This window comes from Diadema antillarum, unplaced genomic scaffold (assembly GCF_040938485.1).
Source record: "Diadema antillarum isolate AM-2024a unplaced genomic scaffold, OU_Dant_1.0 seq00000126_RagTag, whole genome shotgun sequence".
NCBI lineage: Eukaryota > Metazoa > Echinodermata > Echinoidea > Diadematoida > Diadematidae > Diadema > Diadema antillarum.
In genome coordinates, this window is record NW_027271205.1 from 575,874 (window position 1) to 597,467 (window position 21,594).

A 21,594-nucleotide genomic window follows, 5' to 3' on the forward strand; every position below is an offset into this window, starting at 1 on the left:
CCACGGTGTACAAGGGAAGGAAAATGAAGACTGTTTTGTTTTAATACTAAAATCTTCTCACACTAAGTAACATAATCTTCTTTAAATCAACTTGCTCTGGAGTGAGTTGTATGACAAGCGCTAAAAAATATGTGCCAGGAAAATCTCATTCTACATGTAATGGGCTTTGCATGTATAAATGGGCATGCAGGGCTGCCAAATTCTTCGGGTTAAAAACACAACAAAATAATACATAGAACCAACAATAACCCCACAACCTGACATTCTGAGGTCAAAAAACATAAAACTGAAGCCAAGGCATTTCTGTTTAATATGGGAAAATCCACACAATTCTCTTCCATATGCTTTACAAATTTTAGGAGAAAACAGCGAACACAAAGAAAATAGGGAAAACATACTGGCTGGTAGCTCTGGTAAATATGACAGAATATGCATAGGCCTTTTCCGAGTTTAATCAATTACCTGTACTGCAGTACTAACAGTTTGAATAAAAATATGTTGATACCACACATAGTTTTCAACTTGCCCTTTTACAGCTGTAGTGTGCATTTTCACACAAATTTAAAGCCAAACTCATTTATATTTTCCTTAAAATTTCAATGACATCTTTCATGATATTCATGATATTCCTTCAGGCACTGACATAAATAAGGAAGAGGAAGGGGAAAAAATTACCTGTTCTACAACACATGTGAGTAGGATAAGAATACGGTACAAGAAATGTTCTTTATGCAACGTCCCATAGGTCGCTTGCTCATCACATGACATGCATTTAAAGGAACCATTGCATATTGCCACTGTCAGCTGTGCAATTTTGTTTGAGCAAAAATGGATATCACATGGCTGGTGTCACAGTTTTCCATCTATTCCTGTGCTAATCTCTTGGATCGACCCATGGTTTTTGTTCCATTGCACGGCTCTGATTGTCACAATAAACAAACCTTTGCTGCACGCATACAGCAGTTACAAGCGCGCATTCTGTCACGCATTTTACTGTTGACAACTTTAATTGATGGTTTCACATATGCAACTAACTGTGACTGTGCTACTCATTTGCCTTTCATGAAAAAGCAGAAATGTTTGCCATTTCTGGGCTAAATTCAAGAATCTGTGTGGACCACATCTGTTGACGTTGGAGTTGTTGTTTAAAGCAAATTGTACATGGTCTTTATTCATGCAATGGAACAAGATTTCGTACTCGATGAATGATGAGGCGCACTTTTCAACTTGGCAACTCGGTGTCACCTCATTAAAGAGAACACTTCTATCCTCCACCTCGTGTGAAATCTTGTACCATCGCACTCGTAACCATTCACTATTTGTATAATATTTGAGCCACTAAATGGGAAGTAAACTGAAGGCCACCCATAGAGGGCGGTACTCATGATTGCTCATGTGTGTATGATGCTGCAATCCCCTTGCGCCCCTCTGTAGCCTTCGTCACAGGCGTTTCTCCAACCTTCTGCTCCAGTCCTTGCCATGACCTGCCAGCCAGAAACTCACCTGTTGGACAAGAAAAGGAAAAACAGCAACCATAAACCAAAAGCAAGTCAAATCTACAGTGGACTCTCATTATAATAATCTCCTAGAGATTGCTGACACTTCATATTGAAATTTTGCTGAACCAGGGCATTAAAAACAATTAAATACAAAGAATATTGTGAACTCCAGGGTAAGAAAAACTGGTTGTTATATTAGCATTCTTTATAACAAATGACCAGTGTATCTGAAGGAATATCATGCTAGGGGATAAAGCTAAATCTTGTTGCTAGGAGTAGCGTGTTTCAGCTACAGGAATGAAATTAACCTCAAGAATGACTACCAACAGGTTTCCAGTGAACGCACATGGCATTCTCACTAAGTCCAAGCACTGGACAGCGAGTGAGGTTCACTTTGTTGTACCTGAAGCATCCAATTCATCCTTACATATATATTTGAGCTGAATGAAAAGTCAATAAGACAAGCACAATACTGTATGGAACACTTTTCTCATACATCGCAGTCCCATCACAGCCAGCTAGTTTGCTCACTAGTTTTACTATGAGAGTGTCCACATTTATTGACACTATTGAGCCAGGCATCAGCAAAATACCTTTCAGTTTCACTGGTAAATTTGTGCAGGGCTATGAGTCAGTAAATTTCCACTTTTTTTTTTTTTTTTTTTTTTTTTTTTACATTTCCATGAATAGTAAAATAGGTTTCAATTTTAGGTTCAAATTTAGGTCTATACGAGAAAGATATACAATCTCAAGGCTTCACTTGCTTTCACAAAAAAGAAGAAGAAATTAATAGTAAATGCATCAACAAATCATATGAGATCATGACCTCACACCTACAAACAAACCTTTTCCTTGGAAAAAAAATGAAATCAGAGAGATAACTAGATTCCTTTTCATGAAAATTTTTCATGAAACCTGTGCCATTCCGTTGGTGTGATTTCAATCAATAAACCTTTTTGTGCCAGGGACTTTGGACAATGTGCACAATGCTATGGGATCTCTGTGCCAGTTGGCGCACTAACAGCACTGTAATGGTTAGTGACATTCAACTTGAACATGTGGAATTTCACTCTCATTGCCAATATGAAAGCATTTATACAAGTCTACCTGTACATTGTATCTTTGAACTTGGCGATAACGTCACATAATAGTGTCCAGATAATAAAGATTGGATCATCGTAATTAAATTTGCACACGAAAGTAGCTGACTGAATGAATGCATAATTGCTAGTTGTTACTCAAACACAGGATATCACAATTAAAAAGACAGCAGACTTAAACCTACTTGCATTCCTGTGTACATTGGACACGGTAAGAGTCTCATTTCTCTTCACGAGGGCGCCAGACTCTATGCTTCCATCGTCTTCATTTATTCTTGTGGAGCGGAGGTTGCCTGTGATGAGGGAGACGTCGGTCCTCTCAGACTGAGCTGGGGATGAGGTTGGTACCTCAACATATTTACGGGCACCTAGGGGAGAAAACATCACTCATGCTTGAAAAGTTTGATAAATTTCATATGCTGCCATCATTTTTCGACTTGACCTGACTACATTTGGAATTTTACAACAGCTGCCATGCCAAAACAACAAAACAAAAATAAAGAAAATACAAAGGACTCCATAAATCTCAACTTAAAAAAAAGAAAAGAAATGTAAACATTCCCTGGCCCTAGTACAGGAAAAATCACACTTGTATCTTACAACGGGTATTGTTTTCCATGTCTTCTGGAGAGGCTTTGTTGAGTGTTCTTTTGATGTCCTAGAAAAACAAACTTTTGCAAAATTCTCTGTATTGTTCTGCAAAACAATACTAGACACTTGGGTTCACAAAATGGAAAAGAAGTAAGCTTCAAAATCACTTTAAAACCAGGGAAATAAAATGGCCATGAAACACTCGGATGAGTCATATATGTGTGTTATGCTTCAGTGCCATCTACCAAACTTAAAGAGGGGTTACTCTACTTCATTGACAAAGGGTCTCTTACTTGACTTATAAATTCTTGTTTGCATTGATAGACTACTTCCTTTGTGCCTCTGTTTGTTAACAGATACAGATTTTTTTTTCTGCTGAGAACAAAAAGGACATCCAACAAAAACTCTTTTACAGTGTTTCACTTATGACTTCACAGGGAGAAGGTTTAACTTCCTCACTACTGTAAAAGTGGAAATTTTTACGGTGTGGAAATATTCATGCATTTTGCGCAACTGGGAACTAGTGTGAAAATAAATCCAAGCAAATATTTTTGCTCATCATAAGTACCAAATATCAATGTCACGATTTCACTGAATTGAAAACATGTGAAATTCATCTAACCAGACTGAGTGTAAAAAAATTCCTAACTCGAAAATATTCATTTTTACAGGCAACCTTGCTCAAGTCGACCTCACATAAGTCGAATAATCGCCAAAGTCAAAGTCTTTATATTCTACTAATCCCTATTTATCTCTCACAAGTCAATTTTTCTATAAGTTGAAGCTATTTCTTCAGTCCAAATATATTCAACTTAAGCAAGGTTGACTGTATTTTCCAACCACGAACCTGGAAGGATCTTTTGGAAGTCTGTGATGTATTCCCCTGTCCACTCCCTGGCCTCATTGCACGCGATCTCCATCTCATAGGGCGTGACAACGGGGCGGTAGAACTCCTTGGAGTCGACGAGCGTGTTCTCCGGGCAGGCCACCATGACGTAGATGTCGACCTCCGGGAAGTTCGCCAGCTTAGCCACGTTCAGCTTCCCCACTGCAAACACATAGCTTTTCTTCCCTGCGTGTCGCAGCACGCCCTTGAGATGCGACACCACGTCCAGGTGCCGCGCCACACCCAGCGTCCCTGCCACGATGCCCACCACATTCGCGTCCTTGGCTCTCTCGATGAGGTAGTAGCGCCGCATGAGGGCGCGGCTCACGTTCAGCTCCTCCCGCCTCGCGACGGAGGTCGAGGGGTCATACGTGTAGAAGGGGCACTTGTTCAGCGTCATCATGAGATTTGTCAGCGTCCGGCCCTCTCCGCCGATATACAGCACAGAGTAATCCTCTACAGTGGTTCCTGCTTCAAGACTAAACGTCCTCCCAAATAGAGACTCTGATGCAATTTCTTGATTGTTCCTGCTCTCTTCAGCTGCTTCTTCACTTGTCTGTGCATTATCACCAGAGCCGACATCACCACTACTTTTGTTTGGGAGATTTGATAGAGCTGCTTCATGGGAATCACCGCTTACTTGCTCTTTCTTCTCCTCACTCCTGCCCTTACTACAACAGCTGCCTGATTTACAATCGCAGTCTAATTCTGGTATTCTGTCACTTGACAAGCTATCAAGCTTCCTTGATGGCACATTTTCTGTTGCGTTGATCCTAGAAAACACTATGTGTGAATAATCCTCTCGAAGTTGGCTCTGTAATGTGGCTGGCAAAAAAACAACAAACAAGCATAAGAAAGCAGTTTACCATCGGCAAAAATAACAGAGGTAACATCACTGATTCCTCTTTTTAGAGGAATACTTTAAAGGGATGGTACAGTATTGGTGGAGATGAGAATTGGGCTTTTAACTTTTTGCGAGATACCAAGAAAACACTTATGATATAGTACAGAGCATACCATTTTAAGAGGAATTCAAAGTTTACTTGATGAAAATCTGGTTTAGACTGACTGAAACATCCAAAAACAAAGTAAAACAAAATCATCGTAATAAAGTGTGGGTCCCACACTTTATTAGAATCGCTCTTTTTTGGATATCTCAGCCATTTCAAAACCAATTTTCATCAAATAAACATTGAATTCCTCATAGAATCACATGCTCTATCATATTTCATAAGAAGTTTCTCATTATCTCACCAAATAACGTTAGAAACCTGAAATTAGGTCTCAACCAAAACTGTACGATCCCTTTCGTTGTGAAGATTTGGAGTTTTCTACAGTTACATGCCTACTAATTTACTCACCTTTTTTACATTCTCATTGCAACAACTTTCCATAATAACAGGGATTTATGTGCTCCTGTGCATGAACGCTTTAAATACAACAAGGCACTGTCTGACTTAAAATGTTTAGCATTTAAACATTATCACATATGATCAGGGGAATAATATTCATCTGTCTGCAGTGGACTTGTGAACTTCTCGTTAACATTTTTCCATGAAAGACTTGTCAAACACCTCTCAATAAGGGAACACCTAAACAGTTTCCACATGTTAAGATTTGTTTATAAATAGGTATGATAATAAGAGTTATGTTTAGTCATATGGCTTTGAGTACTTGACACCATATCAGTTGCCTGGTCACTGAAAACAAACATGTGATTACAGATCACTCCCTCCAGTCCCACGGCAGCAGGATTCCCCTGAAAGATATCATTTTCTGGTGCACACATACAAAATCCAACCACAAAATCTCATACCTTTCCTCAGTAGAAACACATTAGGTAATGGCTGATGCCAGGTAAAGCAAGAAGATTCTTCGTCAACCTTTTTAGGTGGTCGATGCGAGGTAATGTGATGGACGATTTTCAGGAGAAAGAGAGCAGGTATCGAAATTCATAGTGTCCTGGAATTCTTGAATTTTCACTGAGAGACTGGGAGCATTATTCAATTGATCATCACAAACATCTGATCAGTGACCTCATAATACGTGACTACCCCACTCATCGCATTCTGCAAGCTCCCTTGCTTTACTCCATTATCACTGCATATTTTATTGCTCAGAAGAAACATTTCAAATAGTAGGGAAATACGAGATGATGTGGAGGGTGATGAAATCTTTGAAGGCTTCCGTGGCGGTAGAACGTTGGGTAGTAGAAGGCTTAACGGTGCACCACGGTAGAAGGCTTGATGGTGCACCACACATACCCTAGAAAGAATACGTGGTGCAATTTGGAGGGTGACAAAAATTTGCTGCGATGCGAGGTAATACGATGTGTTGTGTAGAAACTCACTAATTTAAATCACATCCATCAAATCAAATCACCCCAAACTTCCTGTTCTGTCTTACTTTGCTCAATTTAAAAAGAGAAGCTCACCAAGTTCATGGGCGTATATCACATCACAAAAGACCAGGATCCGTTGGCTTCCACTCGGCAAGATGGTGCCGAGTTTTTTTCGGCAGTCTACAGCATAGAGTCGGCCACGTCCAAAGATGTACAGGACGGGCAAGCGTTCGGTGACGCTGAGGCAAGCTCGACCAAAGTGGATGATTGCATTGGCACCAACATGCTCTGCTGCAACTTCATCCACACAGCAACTGAGGAGTAAAGGTGAGAATCAAGAAAGGCCCAGACCATTTTCAGCTGCAGTGAATTGCCAAACAAGCTATTGTAACATTTTGGAACAATCAAATAAAATGTTGCCATTGTTAGCATAGCAGAAGAAAACAATAAGTCTAAGAAATCACACATTCATAACTTCAAAGGGAGCTCACATTTTGGAATTTGGACTGATTCTTTTCAACTAAGCTTTATCTTGTTGCATATTCATTATCCCATTAAAGCACAGAGCACAAAGAAAATTAATCTGCATACACTTAATCAAAAATGGACAGTTGCAATGATATTACACAGCAGATACAGGCAAGGCTGTGTGATCATTACCATGAGAACAAAAATTGTCAAAAAAAGAGAAGAACTAACACAGTGAATTCATATCACAATGGCATGGCCTGTTTGGAAACACTGAAAAGTTTCTTCAATATATTTGGTATCTCATTTAATATCAGTAGGAAAAAGACAAAACAAAAAAGGAATGGGACCTGCAAAATTACCTCTTTATATTAGGCACTATCTCCCATATCTGAAATCATTATAACAAGTTTTCACTGTATTAAGATCCTCCTCCTATTCCTCTTTTATCATCATCATCATTGTCATCATCATTATCACTGTCATCCATCTCACCTTCATCATCATCATCATCTTTATCATCATCATTTTCATCCTCCTCCTCCTCATTATCATCATCATCATCATGGTCATCATCAATATCATTGTCATCTATCTCACCTTCCATAGGAAGTGTCTCCAAGGATGAAGACGAGGGATGATGTCAATGCCTGGAGGCGCTCTGCAACAGCTGCTGCATCCCCCAGAAGACTGTCTGGGAACTGTAGGGCAACCTGGATAGTGTCATCAAGAAAAAAAAAGAAACAAAAAAGAAACAAAAAAAGAAACAAAGAAAAAAAAGAAAAAAGAGAGAAACATGTCAAAACCTTTTGGAAGTATGCCTAGGTTCAGACTGACCACCCTGCCACAATTGTGGGTTCCTACCACAGTAAACTTTCACTTGCAAAAATTATACTGATAAATGACAATTATGATGAGAGATACCATTTCACATACTGGATAATCACATCACAGTTGAAATGTATCTGTATATTGTGAAGTTCAATTGGACATATGTATTCTGCTGCTTTTAGTCACATCTGGGGATATACCAATACATCGTTTTCCTATATCAATAAATGTTATTCTACTGTTTATATTTGGGCTAAACATATTGTAATATTAATTTAGAAATTAAATGGAATTGAAACCAAGTGCATATAAACTCTAAGTTAGTAATATGATTGTGCCATGGTCTATATGATGACATAATATGGTATACAAAACATCCCCATTAATCAATCCTAACAGCATGACTCACACAGTAACAACTGCCTGAGCAAATATAACACAAGTAACTAGTGCGACTTATTACTCCAGTTAAAGGGGATGGCTAGTAACTGATCAGTGGGAATCAGTGGGAATGCTGGAGGGTGATTGTTCCAATCCTTGTGGGATTAATTTAAGAGTACATTTTATATCTATTGTTGTGTGAAAATTATTTGCTTCAGAATGGTCTCATATTAAAGTAATGTGCAGTTTTTATGTTTCCAGGTTAGCGTGTCTGGTCAGTGACGGGGCATTAATCTGCACATTACTTGAATATGAGACCGTTCTGAAGCAAATAATTTTCACACAACAGTAGATATATAATGTACTCTTAAATGAATCCCACAAGGATTGGAACAATCATCCCTCAGCATTCCCACTAATTCCCACTGATCAGTTACTAGCCATCCCCTTCAACACTGCACTGACATCATATGAGCTGATTTGCCAAGTACTTACCCTACAGGCTTTGTGAGTATAATGACATAAGGAACATCCATACTGTCACAATAAAAACCACATAAGCTGTGAATTAATTTGAACTTACTTTATTAAATCCATGCTTCTTGATGAAGTCAGCACAGCGTTGTATCTCGTAATAGTCATCTACATCAGCACAGGTACTTGCCTGGTCTCTAGCTACCACAGTGCGTTGAATGACTGATAGAGAATCACTGTAAAAGCTGGACACTGACATAGTTGCTGGGATGTGTCTGCACAAAGCAGAATAAATACGGTCAACAAGTTACGGGGTGTGTACAGTTCTGGTTGAGGTGAGGATTTAGCACTTCACGTTACTTGTGAGATATTCAGAAACCCCTCTATGAGATGTCAAAGAGCACGCAATTCTAAGGGGTATCAAAAGATTTTTGATGAAAATCGGTTTTGAAATGGCCGAGATATCCAAAAACAAGGTGAAACAAAGCTAGATCCTCATAAAAGGAGTGGCCTGTCGCCTATTATCACTTTTTTGGATATCTCGGCCATTTGAAAACCAATTTTCATTAAATAAACCTTGAATTCTTCTTATACTTACATTCTCTTTCATATTTCATAAGAGGTTTCTCATTATCTCACTGAGGAATGTTCAAAACATAAATCCCCACCTCAACCAGTAGCTGTACAGTCCCTTAAAGTTCAAATGCATTTCTCATTTACCTAGAGAAATGTTGATTTTCGCTCTAAAATTTACAAAAATGTGTGTGAAATAACACTGTAATATCATGATTAGTAAGGCAACGATAAAAATTCAATGTTAGCCAAAAAACTCACCCGAAGTACATGTACTACAATCTCAGAGCTTACCTGCTGGTGATTGCTATGTGATGTTTTTCATTCGATGTACAACAAGTACAATATAAAGGGCCATCAGTGTAGCCGAATACCTCGCACACAGCAGTAAATTGTGATTCAATACATGTGTGGACAAAATATGATCATCATGTAAAGAACCGCTTGACACACCCACTTCTGCACAGGGAGGACACTTTAGGAATTAAAGTCAGGTACAAGGCCTACATCAACTTTTACCATTTCATACTTTTGATCTCAAAATACTATGAAACAACTCAATTTCCTGGCAAATCTCATCAGTCAGACAAGTTTCTTTGCAGAGCTTTCCAATATATTGCAAGCAAAATCAAAACAATTTGTTCTCGCACCAGAATCATTAACGTTTGCTAAATATTGAATTCATGCATATATACTCCACACTTCATTTCCATCAATTTATTACTGGCTGTTTTTTCAACTGCAGAATTGCGAATGGTCTAGTAGGACTAGACAACTTGAAATGTAATGCAGGCACATCAAACGTTGCTGCTGTAAATGTCTTAGTGACAAGTACTGCAAAAGTGAAAATTTTTTGCATGAGATGTTTTTTGCGCTTGGTTGGGCAAGCTGAAATTTGCACGTTTTCAATTCTGCAGAATCAATGAATTCACTATACTCATACTACGGTCAACCTTGTCCAAGTTGAATCTATTGGGCTGAAGAAATCTAGGATTGGGTTTAAAAATGCCTCCTTGATCGCAGACAGTATGTAACAGCATAGGAGCTGTTTCACATGGAAGGGAAGTAACAAGTGGAATTCCTCAGGGAAGTGTCAATGACCCAATTGAATTCTCTTTGTCATCTTTATCAGTGAACTGTGCCACAGATGATATCTCAAAATTCCACAGATGAATTATATCTGCTGAAGGTACTATAAATGAAGAAACTGATTTAATTGAAAGCTTCAAGATGACTTGTTCAAACTACATCTTGAGCCAGATATTGGCAATTATCCTTCAACCATTAAAATGCACAGTAATGTAGATGTAACTTGGAAAGAAAAACCTTGGGCGGAGTTATCATCTGAATCCTAATGACATAATCAACTCTTTTTGAGGTAATTACAGGTAAATAACTTTAAAGAAACTTCCAACAGTAATTTGCAATTCTCTAACCAGGTCAATGGAGAACGTGTGCTGAGGCAAATCAACTTCTAGGATTAGTCAAGAGATCATCTAATCTGGATGACAGAGGCTTAATACAGTTGAGTTATATAAGTTGATCATTTGTTCTTCTCTGGAATAATGAAGTAGTGTTTGGCTCCCATAACTAAAAAATTACATCATCAAACTAGAAAAAGTACAAGCAAAAATGCTGATACTTTGTCTGCACTTCCCAATGTTGTCTTATTGGAGACACAAAGCAGACATGGTACCTGTAGACATTTAAGATCATTAAAGGACAAGTCCACCTTCATAAACATAAGGATTGAGAGAATGCAGCAATATTAGTAGAACACATCAGTGAAAGTTTGAGGAAAATCGGACAATCCGTTCAAAAGTTATGAATTTTTTAAGTATCTGCGCAGTCACTGCTGGATGGGAAGACTACTACAGTGTATGATGCCACATGCGTACAACGATATAAGGAAAATAAAAAGAGAATTTCACAAAACTTTACTTTTTGAATAAAGTGCACATTTCTTCAACTTGTTACTGACGTATGTTAAGGGTAATATTATTCCCCCTGGCTTCTGAAAGTTAGAAATCGAGTGTTCTTTTGTTATGCGAGAAAAATGGAAATATGTTGAATTTTCTTTATTCTTTCTTTATATCGTTGTACACATGTGACATCACAAGCCATAGTAGTCTTTCCATCCAGCTGCAACTGAGCAAAAACTTCAAAAATCCATAACTTTTGAACGGATTGTCCAATTTTCCTCAAGCTCTCACCGATGTGTTCTACTAATATTGCTGCATTCACTCAACCCACATGTCTATAAAGGTGAACTTGTCCTTTAATGGTTGAGATGACTAACATGGCCAATTTCTTCCAGCAATATACCGGCACCCATTTCAGGACAAGAGGTCACATAATTTACTAGAACTACATTGTACCGTATGTCCAAAAAAAAAATTACAACGGGGCCCTACGCAATGATATCTTTAAAAATATTGCATCAATCTAAATACAAATTCAGGGTATGAAACTATAACTCATTGTCCACATCTTACAGAAAACCCCATTCGATTTGCTTCAGTGGTCAAAGAGAAATGAGGAATTTTGTAGAGGATGTCGGGAATCTCTTTTGTCCAAGTTCTGTCTATTGTTCACACACAAAATCATCGAAGTGCTACACTTGGAAGAATCAGACTCATGACATGCTTTACTACAATCCCCATTTCTCTGTGACCGCTTAACCAAATCGAATGGGGATTTCTGCAAAATAGAGCTAAGATGTTATATTTTAAAACCTGAAGTAGCACTGAAAAAAAAATAATCATATTGGATGTTATCAATGTGAAAATCTGATTGTAATTTTTGTGGGACATACTGCAGTATGTCCCTCAAAAATTACAATCAAATTTTCGAATTGATAACATCCAAAATGATCGACCTGTCTAAGTGCTACTTCGGGGCCTTAAAATATATCATCTTAGTTCTATTTTGCAGAAAACCTCATTCAATTTGGTTAAGATGAATAATAGACAGAACTTGGACAAAAGAGATTCCCGACATCCTCTACAAAATTCCTAATTTCTCTTTGACCACTGAAGCAAATCGAATGGGGTTTTCTGTAAGATGTGGGCAATTAGTTATAGTTTCATACCTGAATTTGTATTTTAGATTGATTCACTATTTTTAAAGATATCATTGCGGGGGGTCCCATTGTAATTTTTTTTTTGGACATACTGTATATACAATATCTCAGAAAACTTCACACATACTCAAATTCAAATCTACACTAAAGATTTCTGCTAATCTATCTCATCAAGCAGACCAATCAAACTTAGTAGATAGTAGTTCTACTTAGTAAACTGCTGGAAGCCACCATCATCATACTTGTAGCAACAGCGTTTACTCCTTCAACTCAAACCTAGAGAAGTTTAAGCATGACTCAGACAGCTGACAGTATGTTTCCATGGCATAATCATGATATAGTCCCCAGCGCTGCGAGTCCGTACTAAATAAAACCCTACCCAACGGCACGCTATATCCTAACCCTAAACCTAGTAAACGGGTGTGCACGCGTACTGTGGTGGCGCAGCGGTGGGGACTATATCACGATCATATTACTGTAAAACGAGAAATGTTCGCGTGCATTTTAATTTCGCGAATTTCGCGAGCGCCAAGATTTGCGAATTTCGCGAGCGCGAAGATTCGCGAAATTAAAATGCACGCGAAAGTTCTTGCCTACACTATATGCATTGAATACCAGTTTCAGTTCGTAAAAATTTCATGCCGCAAAAAAGGCCGTCGGCTCCAATTCACGAAAAATTCATGCCGCGAATATATCATGTTTTACAGTATACCGTTTCCATAGTGCACTCACCTACGCGGCTTGACAGGCAAGTATGTCTGATTCCGCAAAAAACTTCTCATTTATAATAATGACATTTGCTGGGTCGGTTTTTCAAAAACTGACCCAGCAAATGTCATTAAAATTTGCTATAGCATAGGCCTAAATGAGAATTTTTTTTCACGGAATTAGACATACGGTCATAAATTTTACTTGTCGGTCAACTATGCGGCATGCAAATACAAGTAGTATAGACGATCTAGTAAATTACAATTAGACAATAGAGTCTAGCTCTAACGTTAGATCTAGTAGTAGTACGAGTAGTTCTATTGAGTTACTACTGACTGTACTTGGTACTTGGTACTTGTAAATTTATTTAAAATAGTAAACTTAACGTTCGTCGTTAGGCCTTTTTAACTTATTTTACAAATTAAATATTTTCAGCAATACAAAAAAAAAAAAAAAAACGAAGACTAGCAAGAAGAGGATGCACAGGGGCAGATACGTTTTTGTATACTTCACTCCCAACTTCAAGGTACATCAGTGTAAATAAAGAATCAAGTTAGGCATACGCCAAATTTCTCTCACAGAGAACCAGTCTTCTAAATACGTTACGTAGCGCCAGCGTAGCTAATTCACTGCATTCGCGCATGTGCGAATGACAATGTACAGTACACAATAACAAGTATTTAGGACTATTGGCTTCCTCACCGTCGAAGAAACCAGACGTTTACCTACTTGTAAATCACTGTTTTCCCTTTGATGACAGACAATGCAATCTTATTTCGTGGCAGTGCTATGGGGCCGTGCTATGATATCAGTAGCGAGTATGTCTCAGTAGCAATTCCATTGGTTTTCATCAGAGTTCATGGGAACTATGGTCCCTCTTCGATCTTCTGGATATGCACGACGTGACGTTATTTCTGCATCCGCAGCAGCGAGATCTCTGACTAGGTACATGTACGTAAAAACGACTGGATGCTAGCGACTATGTTCCCAACGATATCGATAGGGGATTCCCTCCCTGGCACTTTTCAACCCACACGGCCTACGGAGGAGATACTGTACTCTACTTGGATACGGTATAGAGGTGTATCCTATTACCGAACGATTTTTGTTTTATTGCTCCAAACGGGCAACATTATGCAATAATTCAGCCAAAAATATCCTTATAGATAATTGAAATGCTGATGACTTAAGCTGTAACGAAAATACTTGAAAAATAAACCAACTTCTAGAAAAAATCCGTATTTCAAATAACCCTTCCATTAAAGTTGTCTCTTTTTACCGACGCAAATCGTATTGTATTACCGAACGTGCGCCCTCTGTATGGGGAAAATTGTACATTGTATTTTCGGTCAATGTTTATCAACGCAGGACAACGAACATCGAAATTTTAGCAATTATTACGTAAATTTGAGGTAAATTGCATTTTGTTTTGTTTTTTGCTGCAGTTTAGCAATTTTCGGCACTGGCTTCCCCTGTGAGATAACAGTGCGTAATGCAATGAATGCGTATTCGAGTTGTTGTACGCGCTCCATTGACAAAGTACGCGTTCGGTAATAGGATACCGTTCGGTAATAGGATACCTGACTACTACAGCTATAGTATATTATTAGTACATGTAGTACAATGTACATTGTACGTTCTGGTATATGCATGCCTTTGACGCCGTGTCATTTCACGACTCGAATAACCCGAATAACGACTGTGTCTTCATGAGATATACATATTGCCTTTCTGTGTTCTCGAGGTTACACTGTGAAGTCATAGGAACTATCAGCAGTCTTGAAAGCAAGTATAATCAGAGTAATTAGTAGTAAATACTAAATAGGCCTTGATTGCATGTATTGAATGTGTGTACAGGCGTATTTAGACTTCGTTTAGTGTGTATGGTATTTAATATAAATGTACTCCTTTTTATTGTTGCAGCCTTTTCACTGCAAGATAGGCTGTAGGAATTGTAGCTTTGTGACTGAGAGCTCGTGTAATTTACCTGCGATTGTAATTTAACCGATGTGAGGCAACCAGTGTACGATAATCGAGTCTGATCGACTTATCCTCTTTGTTATAATCACAACACTACAGTAATCAATTGTCGAGGATCAAAAGGATCAGTCCTTGGTAAACATTTAGCTAATACAGGACACTGTTTAACATTGTGGTGTATCAATTCCAAGAAATTTTAAACGTAGCTGAGTTCCCTACTGAGCTGTATTTTAATGTTCAAATGAATAAAAAAAATCACTCCGTATATGCACAGGTTGTGAGAAGGTTTTCCTATATACTAGAGATCTATATATAATGAGGATATATCACCATTTATGTAATAATAATAATTATAAATAACGATGATGATAATGATAGTAATAATAAACCATTCAATCATCTAATGCATTGTTTTGATAAAATTACTGGATTATAAAAATGTGAAATATTGAGTGTGCATGGTAAATGTGCATGGTCACTTACAGATCTAGGGGTTCCAATTAAAGCATTTTATATCATTTGTTTTGATCCCTAATCTTATGACAGGTTCAAAGGTCATTTGCCAAGTTTACAGAGAGAATCAAGGATATATGTTAGACCATTATTATTACTTTTTAAAACTAGAAACATTCTTAAACATTGCCTTAATAAGTCAAGTATCATACTATTGATTTCTGCAAAATAAATATGTGATTCGCAAAAGGACAGACAAAATTTGCATAAACAGGTATACACAAGTCTACAGCGAAGTTTATTTATTGGCTCTGTGTGTGTGTGAGAGAGAGAAAGAGTATATGTGTGTGTGTGTGTTTATGTGCATATATCAATAAAACTCATGTATTTCATCCTGACAGTTTGATATGTTACTGAAGCACCGGACATGGGATAAGGCAGGGAGGCCCCTGGCTTATGAAGTTCACGCAATTTACCCATCTTCTTTAAAGGGGCCCTGAAATCCAAATGCATGTTGATTTGTGTTGATATTATGATACCCTCAATATCACTTTTGCAGTGAAACGAATATCTATAAACATTCCATGTATTTGTAACATTTTTTCTTCCATTTTTCTTTAGATTTCTTGGGAACGCCCACAAAAATCCTTCCAAACCAATATTCTTGAGATGACCTCATCTGTCAATCATTGCTAAAGTGTTACTGAGATGTTTAACAAAAGACCTTGGAATGCACCTTCCTCTCGACTCAGCATCACTTGCATCTTTCTGTGACATTAATGTGACTAACAAAAGACATGGCAAGGGAACATGCAAGTTATACTTGCGACTACTTGTAAATACTTGCCAGAGAATTACTGTTCATCGAATGTTGTCGTATTTTCATTTTCAAGTTATTCATCTTTTCAGACGAGGTAAAGATGTTTTGAATATTGAACATTACTTACGGTTATTTTTAACACGTAACAATATTAATGATGATGTCTGCCAATAATCTTAGGCTGTAATCACAACCCTCTTTATCGCTGGTCATTACAACTATAGGATACTGTATTTTTGTGATGACTTTATTCGTGAAAACCATACAAAAAGACGTATAGAAACTCAATAAAATGATTACACTGTCAAGGTCAATTGAAAGGTATATGGGTTATGATACTATCACGTGTCTAAATGATTGCGGCCAATGTAATATCTCTTATTGAAACACAATATCTCTACAATACCACAACTTTCTTAGCTATATTTCTTTTGCGATTTTATCGAGACTTTCATCGTCCTGGTTGATTTTATTGTGTTTTCTTGAGTCGACTTTATCCTTGTAAGCTTGATTAAGTGCCCTCGTGAAGCAATATGCGTCTGCAGGTATAAACCTCCGAATAAACAATTTTATTGCTGCTCTTTACAGAATGGGTGACAGGGATTTTGACGACATCCTGAAGGCAGTGGCCTCGGACGTACACGATGACTCGGCGATCGAAGACTTGGGAAAGGCCTTGGGATTCAGGCTCGGAGAAATCTCGACATTCCTTAAGACGAACATGCGATACGGAGAAGTCACGAACAGGGGCACGCTGCAGATGCTTCGAAAATGGCAGCAGAATGTGAGTAAAGCAGAAGAGAGGTCCCTATTGCAACAGAAACTGATCGCAGCCGGTCTCAGGAGAGTGGCAGACGATCATCTCCCTGGCGCAGGTAATTCCGAGATTTAAACAGAAAGGTTTACTTAAATAATTATCTTGTTATGTGTATGAGGACCTTGTAACGAATAATTCATTCCACTTATAAATACGTGTATATTGAATGCGTATCAATAGTCCTTGAATACAGATTGCAAACGTTGTTTAGCACTATAAAATATCGGGCAAGTCTCGGGGAAGCGTGATGGTGACCAGAAAAACCTTTCATCAAAAATGTCGGCATCTATAATGTAATTTTTATTTAAAACTGGTCCGTATTCAGTGGCGCACGAAAAACGTGCATGCATTGAGCAGGAGCTTATTTCTAATGTTAGCAATATACGTGTAATCACTTTTTCTTCTTTAAACAGTCTAAAAGCAGTCTAAAATTGGCTGGTAATTTTATGCATCTCAGGACTTTGATATCGATGCTCAGGTTTACAACCACGCATTATTTCAGGCCATCAATTAGTGCTGATGGTATGCTTTTTACTTGACACTTTTTCTTTTTCGACTTGAAAATACCTGTACAAGGATTGATATAACATACCATCCTCTCTTATTCCTATCTCAAATTGTTACACATTTCCGAGAAAGGCGTTTTGTCCCCCCCCCCCCAAAAAAAAAGACAAAATGACCGCGGATGAGAGGAAATGCATATATACTTTACCGATAATTGAAAATCATGTTTTCGCGAGAGTTTGATTACGTAGACATGAAGCAAGTATAAGAGAAAGTGCCTGACACGCCTCCTGATATCATAAATTGATGAGATTAAAGTGTTATCATAATTATACTTTAGGATTTGAAGAGGAAACTGTCGTTTATTCCTACTGCACCTGATAAGAACTATCGGATCGGAAATGCTTGCCATAAAGAAGACATCTTACGTATTTTTGACTGGGAATTGTATATAATTAAAATAATTATCTTGCTCGTGGTAATTTCATTGAATATTCTCCTTCTATCCACATGGAGCTAAGGAGTATCTGGCTTTATCAAAGTCTGTGATCACGAGAAGGAGCAATATCACTATTATGTTGTGACATATACCCCGATTGAACACAAAGTATATACTTACTGAAAAACAAAAATGTAAGTGAAAAATATTTAGTCGTGGAAACGTTCCAAAATTCTTGGCGAAACAAGGGAAAAGGTGTATTGCTCAACTGTGATTGTTGATTTAAAGGGAAGAATTTACTTTCTGGTATTTAATATCTTCTTTTTGTTCCATGAAATAGTGCACTCTGCAGCGGGCCAAACACAGTCACAGGCATCCCGGGCACCAGCCCAGGCGGCGACATCGCCTATGTGAGTCTTTTAATATTAAAGAAATGGAGGTTATTATGTCAATTTTGTTCGTAGAATTATATAGAGAGATACAGTTCGTGGAGGCGCCACGAGTATTTGAATAAACCCTTTCAATTTAAATTGATGCGAAGAATGCAATGCAATATTTCTGTATTTCATTTGAAAATGAAAGTTCAGCAAATATTTTTCATATGGTATGACAGTCTTTCCCTCTTGATATTATGAGGATAGACTTTTATAAAACAGTCAAGTTTGTTCATAAAATTATATAGAGAGATAGTTCGTGGAGGCGCTACGAGTATTTGAATAAGCCCTTTCAATTTAAATTGATGCGAAGAATGCTATGCAATATTTCTGTATTTAAATTGAAAATGAAAGTTCAGCATATATTTTTCATATGATATGACAGTCTTGTCCTTTTGATATTATGAGGATAGACTTTTATAAAATACTCTGGATGTCTTGAAGACCCATTGTATAATCATAGAAGAAAATCATTTATGATATGTATCTGCTCGAAGGTGTCGATCAGACGCCTTGACATGATGGTATTTGACCCCACACCCTGCATCTTCGTGAGTCGTCCATAACGGTGGTTATATCTGTGAAACACACATCGCACAATACAAAACTAGCCGCCCATCAGTTAAAGACGAATATGCTGTTAAAAACCTCCATCAACTCCATGTTATTGATTTGAAAAGAATAAACAAACCTTGTGTTGTCCCGCTCACTATGGAAGGTTCATCATGATAATAGTCATTGCCATTGTTACTAATAGTATAACCATACATTGTTATCACGTTTAACCATGTCATTACTTTAACTCACTGTTATTATTGCTGTCATTACTGTTGTCATTATTATTATTATTATTTTATTATTATTATTATCGTTATTATTATTATTATTATTATTATTATTATTATTATTATTATTGTCATTGTTACTGTTATCATAGCGTTACAGATAATCAGATCATCAAACTGTCGAATATCCTTCCCGGGGGAAATTACACCAGCTTAGCAGTAGCCCTTGACGTCAGTCTAGCCGAGTCTAGCAATATCAAGAGGCAACATTTACTGGACAATAGAGCAGCGACTATAGAAGTCTTGAGCGCTTGGAAAACCCGAACCGGAGGTCGCATCGACGAACTAGATCAGGCTTTGAGAGAAGCCCAGTGTGCCGGATTGATAGACCAGTACAAAAATTGAGTCCATTTTTAGAGTACGACAAGACAGCCATTAATCCTATCTCGCTGTTGGCAGACCCGGCACTATCTTCACTATTTGATTATAATCATACCCCTCTCAGGAACAGATTATGATCGTGTATCGTAAACTGAAACATGATAATACAAGTACAGGTATGCTTGTGACTTCAATTCAGCAGAAATAAAATGACTGTCGAATTTGATAACAGTTCTAAGCGGCAAAGATTGCATCAGCCCCTATATTAGTAAGAGTCTGTGTAGTTGGAGTGAGTCCTACAGATAAGAGATTAGGTCCTCAGCATGTGCGAAATTAGGACTCGTCTGTTATTCTACGTGTATCATGATTTTTCAGTCATTACCATAATGTACTTAAAGATATGAACAAAGTCCATATGAAATGAATATAAGAATTAAAATACATGTATGTCTTCAATGCAATAGCGGCTATCAGAGGTATCGAAAGTACAGAGCCTCATAAACGGTGTTCAAAATACTACCGCTGTTCATGTGTAAGGAGTGATAGCAGTTTTAGACATACAATCATGACAAATATGTACAGAAATTACATTTTACCTGCCAATTGATGATGAAGAACGACGCCACCCTTGTACGGCGTCTTTGAATGTATAATTCTTCTGCGCCTCACATACTCGTACATGTATGTAGTTTCATAATCATTTCAAATGAGGCACGAAAACTAGCACATTTTATACTCATCATTGTGTGTAGATTAAATGTTCTTTCCTATCTCATCATGTACGACATTATTTTGTGTATACAGGGTGCGTATATGCCGCGTATAATTTTGCACCCTGGGTATATCGTTGTCCATTGCGTCTCCTATAATGTATAGTAGCAGAGGTTAGACACCCAACATATCAGCCCATTTTTCGATGAAACTCTTCAGTTCCTTTGCTGTCAAGGAAAGCAATGTGTGTACTGTTGTTTTTTATAGAATTTGTTTTGCCGTATTAATATTGCATACTCTATGTTATACTAGAAGTATTTTATAGATGTATACGTTTAATCTTTCGTCATTTTCTATGTTCCTCAGAAAAGTGTTTTTCACTGAAATGAAATAGACGTAATGTGCGGTACATTCGGTCACTGTAAGCATCGAGTTGTTTGGAGAGAAATACAGTTGGAGCCTGAAAGAAGTAGAGAAGTCTCCAGAGGATAATACATGTTTACTTCATTAACTTTTCCTTTGGAAAAAAAAAATGTTATTTCAAAAATATTTTGTGCCAAATGATTTCCTTTTTATGCTACGGGGTGATAAGTTCCTACTTTGAATGGAGTCGATCAATGTCTGTCGGTGCAGTGCCGCAGTATTTCTTGAGATGAATGAAGTCACGGCAAACACCAAGATATCAATTGAATCGCTGATACAGAAAAAGGACAGTTATTCGAAAATACATGTCTTGCACAAACGACCTCATGGACAGATATTGAAGCATTTCATACAGTTATGCTAACACTTTCTTTCACTGTATTGACAATGGAAAGTTGAAATAAAACTGAACTGAATTTAACTGATTCGTTCAGTTTGTATTATATTCGTGGTTTGTTTGTATGGTGTACTCGCGATTGATGATTTCTAAAAATGAATATTGTACGTGTACTAGAAATGTACCGGAGTAGTCAATCAACGTTAAAATTTCATATTCAAAGTATTTTGTACAGCCAACACATTGTTGGGATAAAGAGGCACACCTCTTTTATGTAAAATTATTCCGTGTTTGTAACAACTTGGGGATGGAGGAATCACAAAGGGTTTAAAGGGGATGGCTAGTAACCGATCAATGGGAATCAGTGGGAATGCTGAGGGATGATTGTTCCAATCCTTGTGGGATTCATTTGAGAGAACATTATTATATCTACTGTTGTGTGAAAATTATTTGCTTCAGAACGGTCTCATATTCAAGTAATGTGCAGATTAATGCCCCGTCACTGACCAGGCACGCTAACCTGGAAACATTAAACTGCACATTACTTGAATATGAGACCATTCTGAAGCAAATAAT

At 37.6% G+C, this 21,594-nt stretch overlaps 2 protein-coding genes across 3 annotated transcripts; one reads left to right on the top strand and one right to left on the bottom strand.

Moving 5' to 3' along the window:
* Positions 1-1,381: 1,381 nt before the first annotated feature.
* Positions 1,382-13,827, bottom strand: LOC139727326 (2-(3-amino-3-carboxypropyl)histidine synthase subunit 2-like). Its single transcript, XM_071638281.1, has 7 exons — positions 13,664-13,827; positions 8,681-8,846; positions 7,486-7,598; positions 6,511-6,731; positions 4,038-4,901; positions 2,785-2,967; positions 1,382-1,503 (listed from the first exon to the last, which is right to left on the bottom strand). Exons 2-7 carry the CDS (start codon positions 8,828-8,830, stop codon positions 1,382-1,384), a joined length of 1,653 nt encoding a protein of 550 aa, XP_071494382.1. The 5' UTR covers positions 8,831-8,846; positions 13,664-13,827.
* A 449-nt stretch (positions 13,828-14,276) lies between these two features.
* LOC139727327 (uncharacterized) lies at positions 14,277-21,202 on the top strand. Of its 2 annotated transcripts, none has more exons than XM_071638283.1 (4): positions 14,277-14,346; positions 16,776-17,062; positions 18,288-18,357; positions 19,319-21,202. In XM_071638283.1, exons 2-4 carry the CDS (start codon positions 16,777-16,779, stop codon positions 19,569-19,571), a joined length of 609 nt encoding a protein of 202 aa, XP_071494384.1. In that variant the 5' UTR covers positions 14,277-14,346; position 16,776; the 3' UTR covers positions 19,572-21,202. The 2 variants fall into 2 exon arrangements, with proteins under 2 accessions (XP_071494384.1, XP_071494383.1); XM_071638282.1 differs by lacking the exon at positions 14,277-14,346 and adding an exon at positions 14,585-14,719.
* The last annotated feature ends 392 nt before the right edge of the window (positions 21,203-21,594 follow it).

What these genes read in the sequence shown, in the direction of transcription:
- LOC139727326 (XM_071638281.1), bottom strand. Translation starts at nt 8,830, where the DNA reads ATGTCAGTGTCCAGCTTTTACAGTGATTCTCTATCAGTCATTCAACGC. An exon ending in CTTCCAAAAGATCCTTCCAG is followed by an intron (nt 2,968 to 4,037) that starts GTTCGTGGTTGG and finishes TTTCTCCCCTAG; the next exon opens with GTGCCCGTAAATATGTTGAG. An exon ending in CAATGTACACAGGAATGCAA is followed by an intron (nt 1,504 to 2,784) that starts GTAGGTTTAAGT and finishes CTTGTCCAACAG; the next exon opens with GTGAGTTTCTGGCTGGCAGG.
- LOC139727327 (XM_071638283.1), top strand. Translation starts at nt 16,777, where the DNA reads ATGGGTGACAGGGATTTTGACGACATCCTGAAGGCAGTGGCCTCGGAC. An exon ending in CGATCATCTCCCTGGCGCAG is followed by an intron (nt 17,063 to 18,287) that starts GTAATTCCGAGA and finishes TCCATGAAATAG; the next exon opens with TGCACTCTGCAGCGGGCCAA. An exon ending in CAGGCGGCGACATCGCCTAT is followed by an intron (nt 18,358 to 19,318) that starts GTGAGTCTTTTA and finishes CTGTTATCATAG; the next exon opens with CGTTACAGATAATCAGATCA.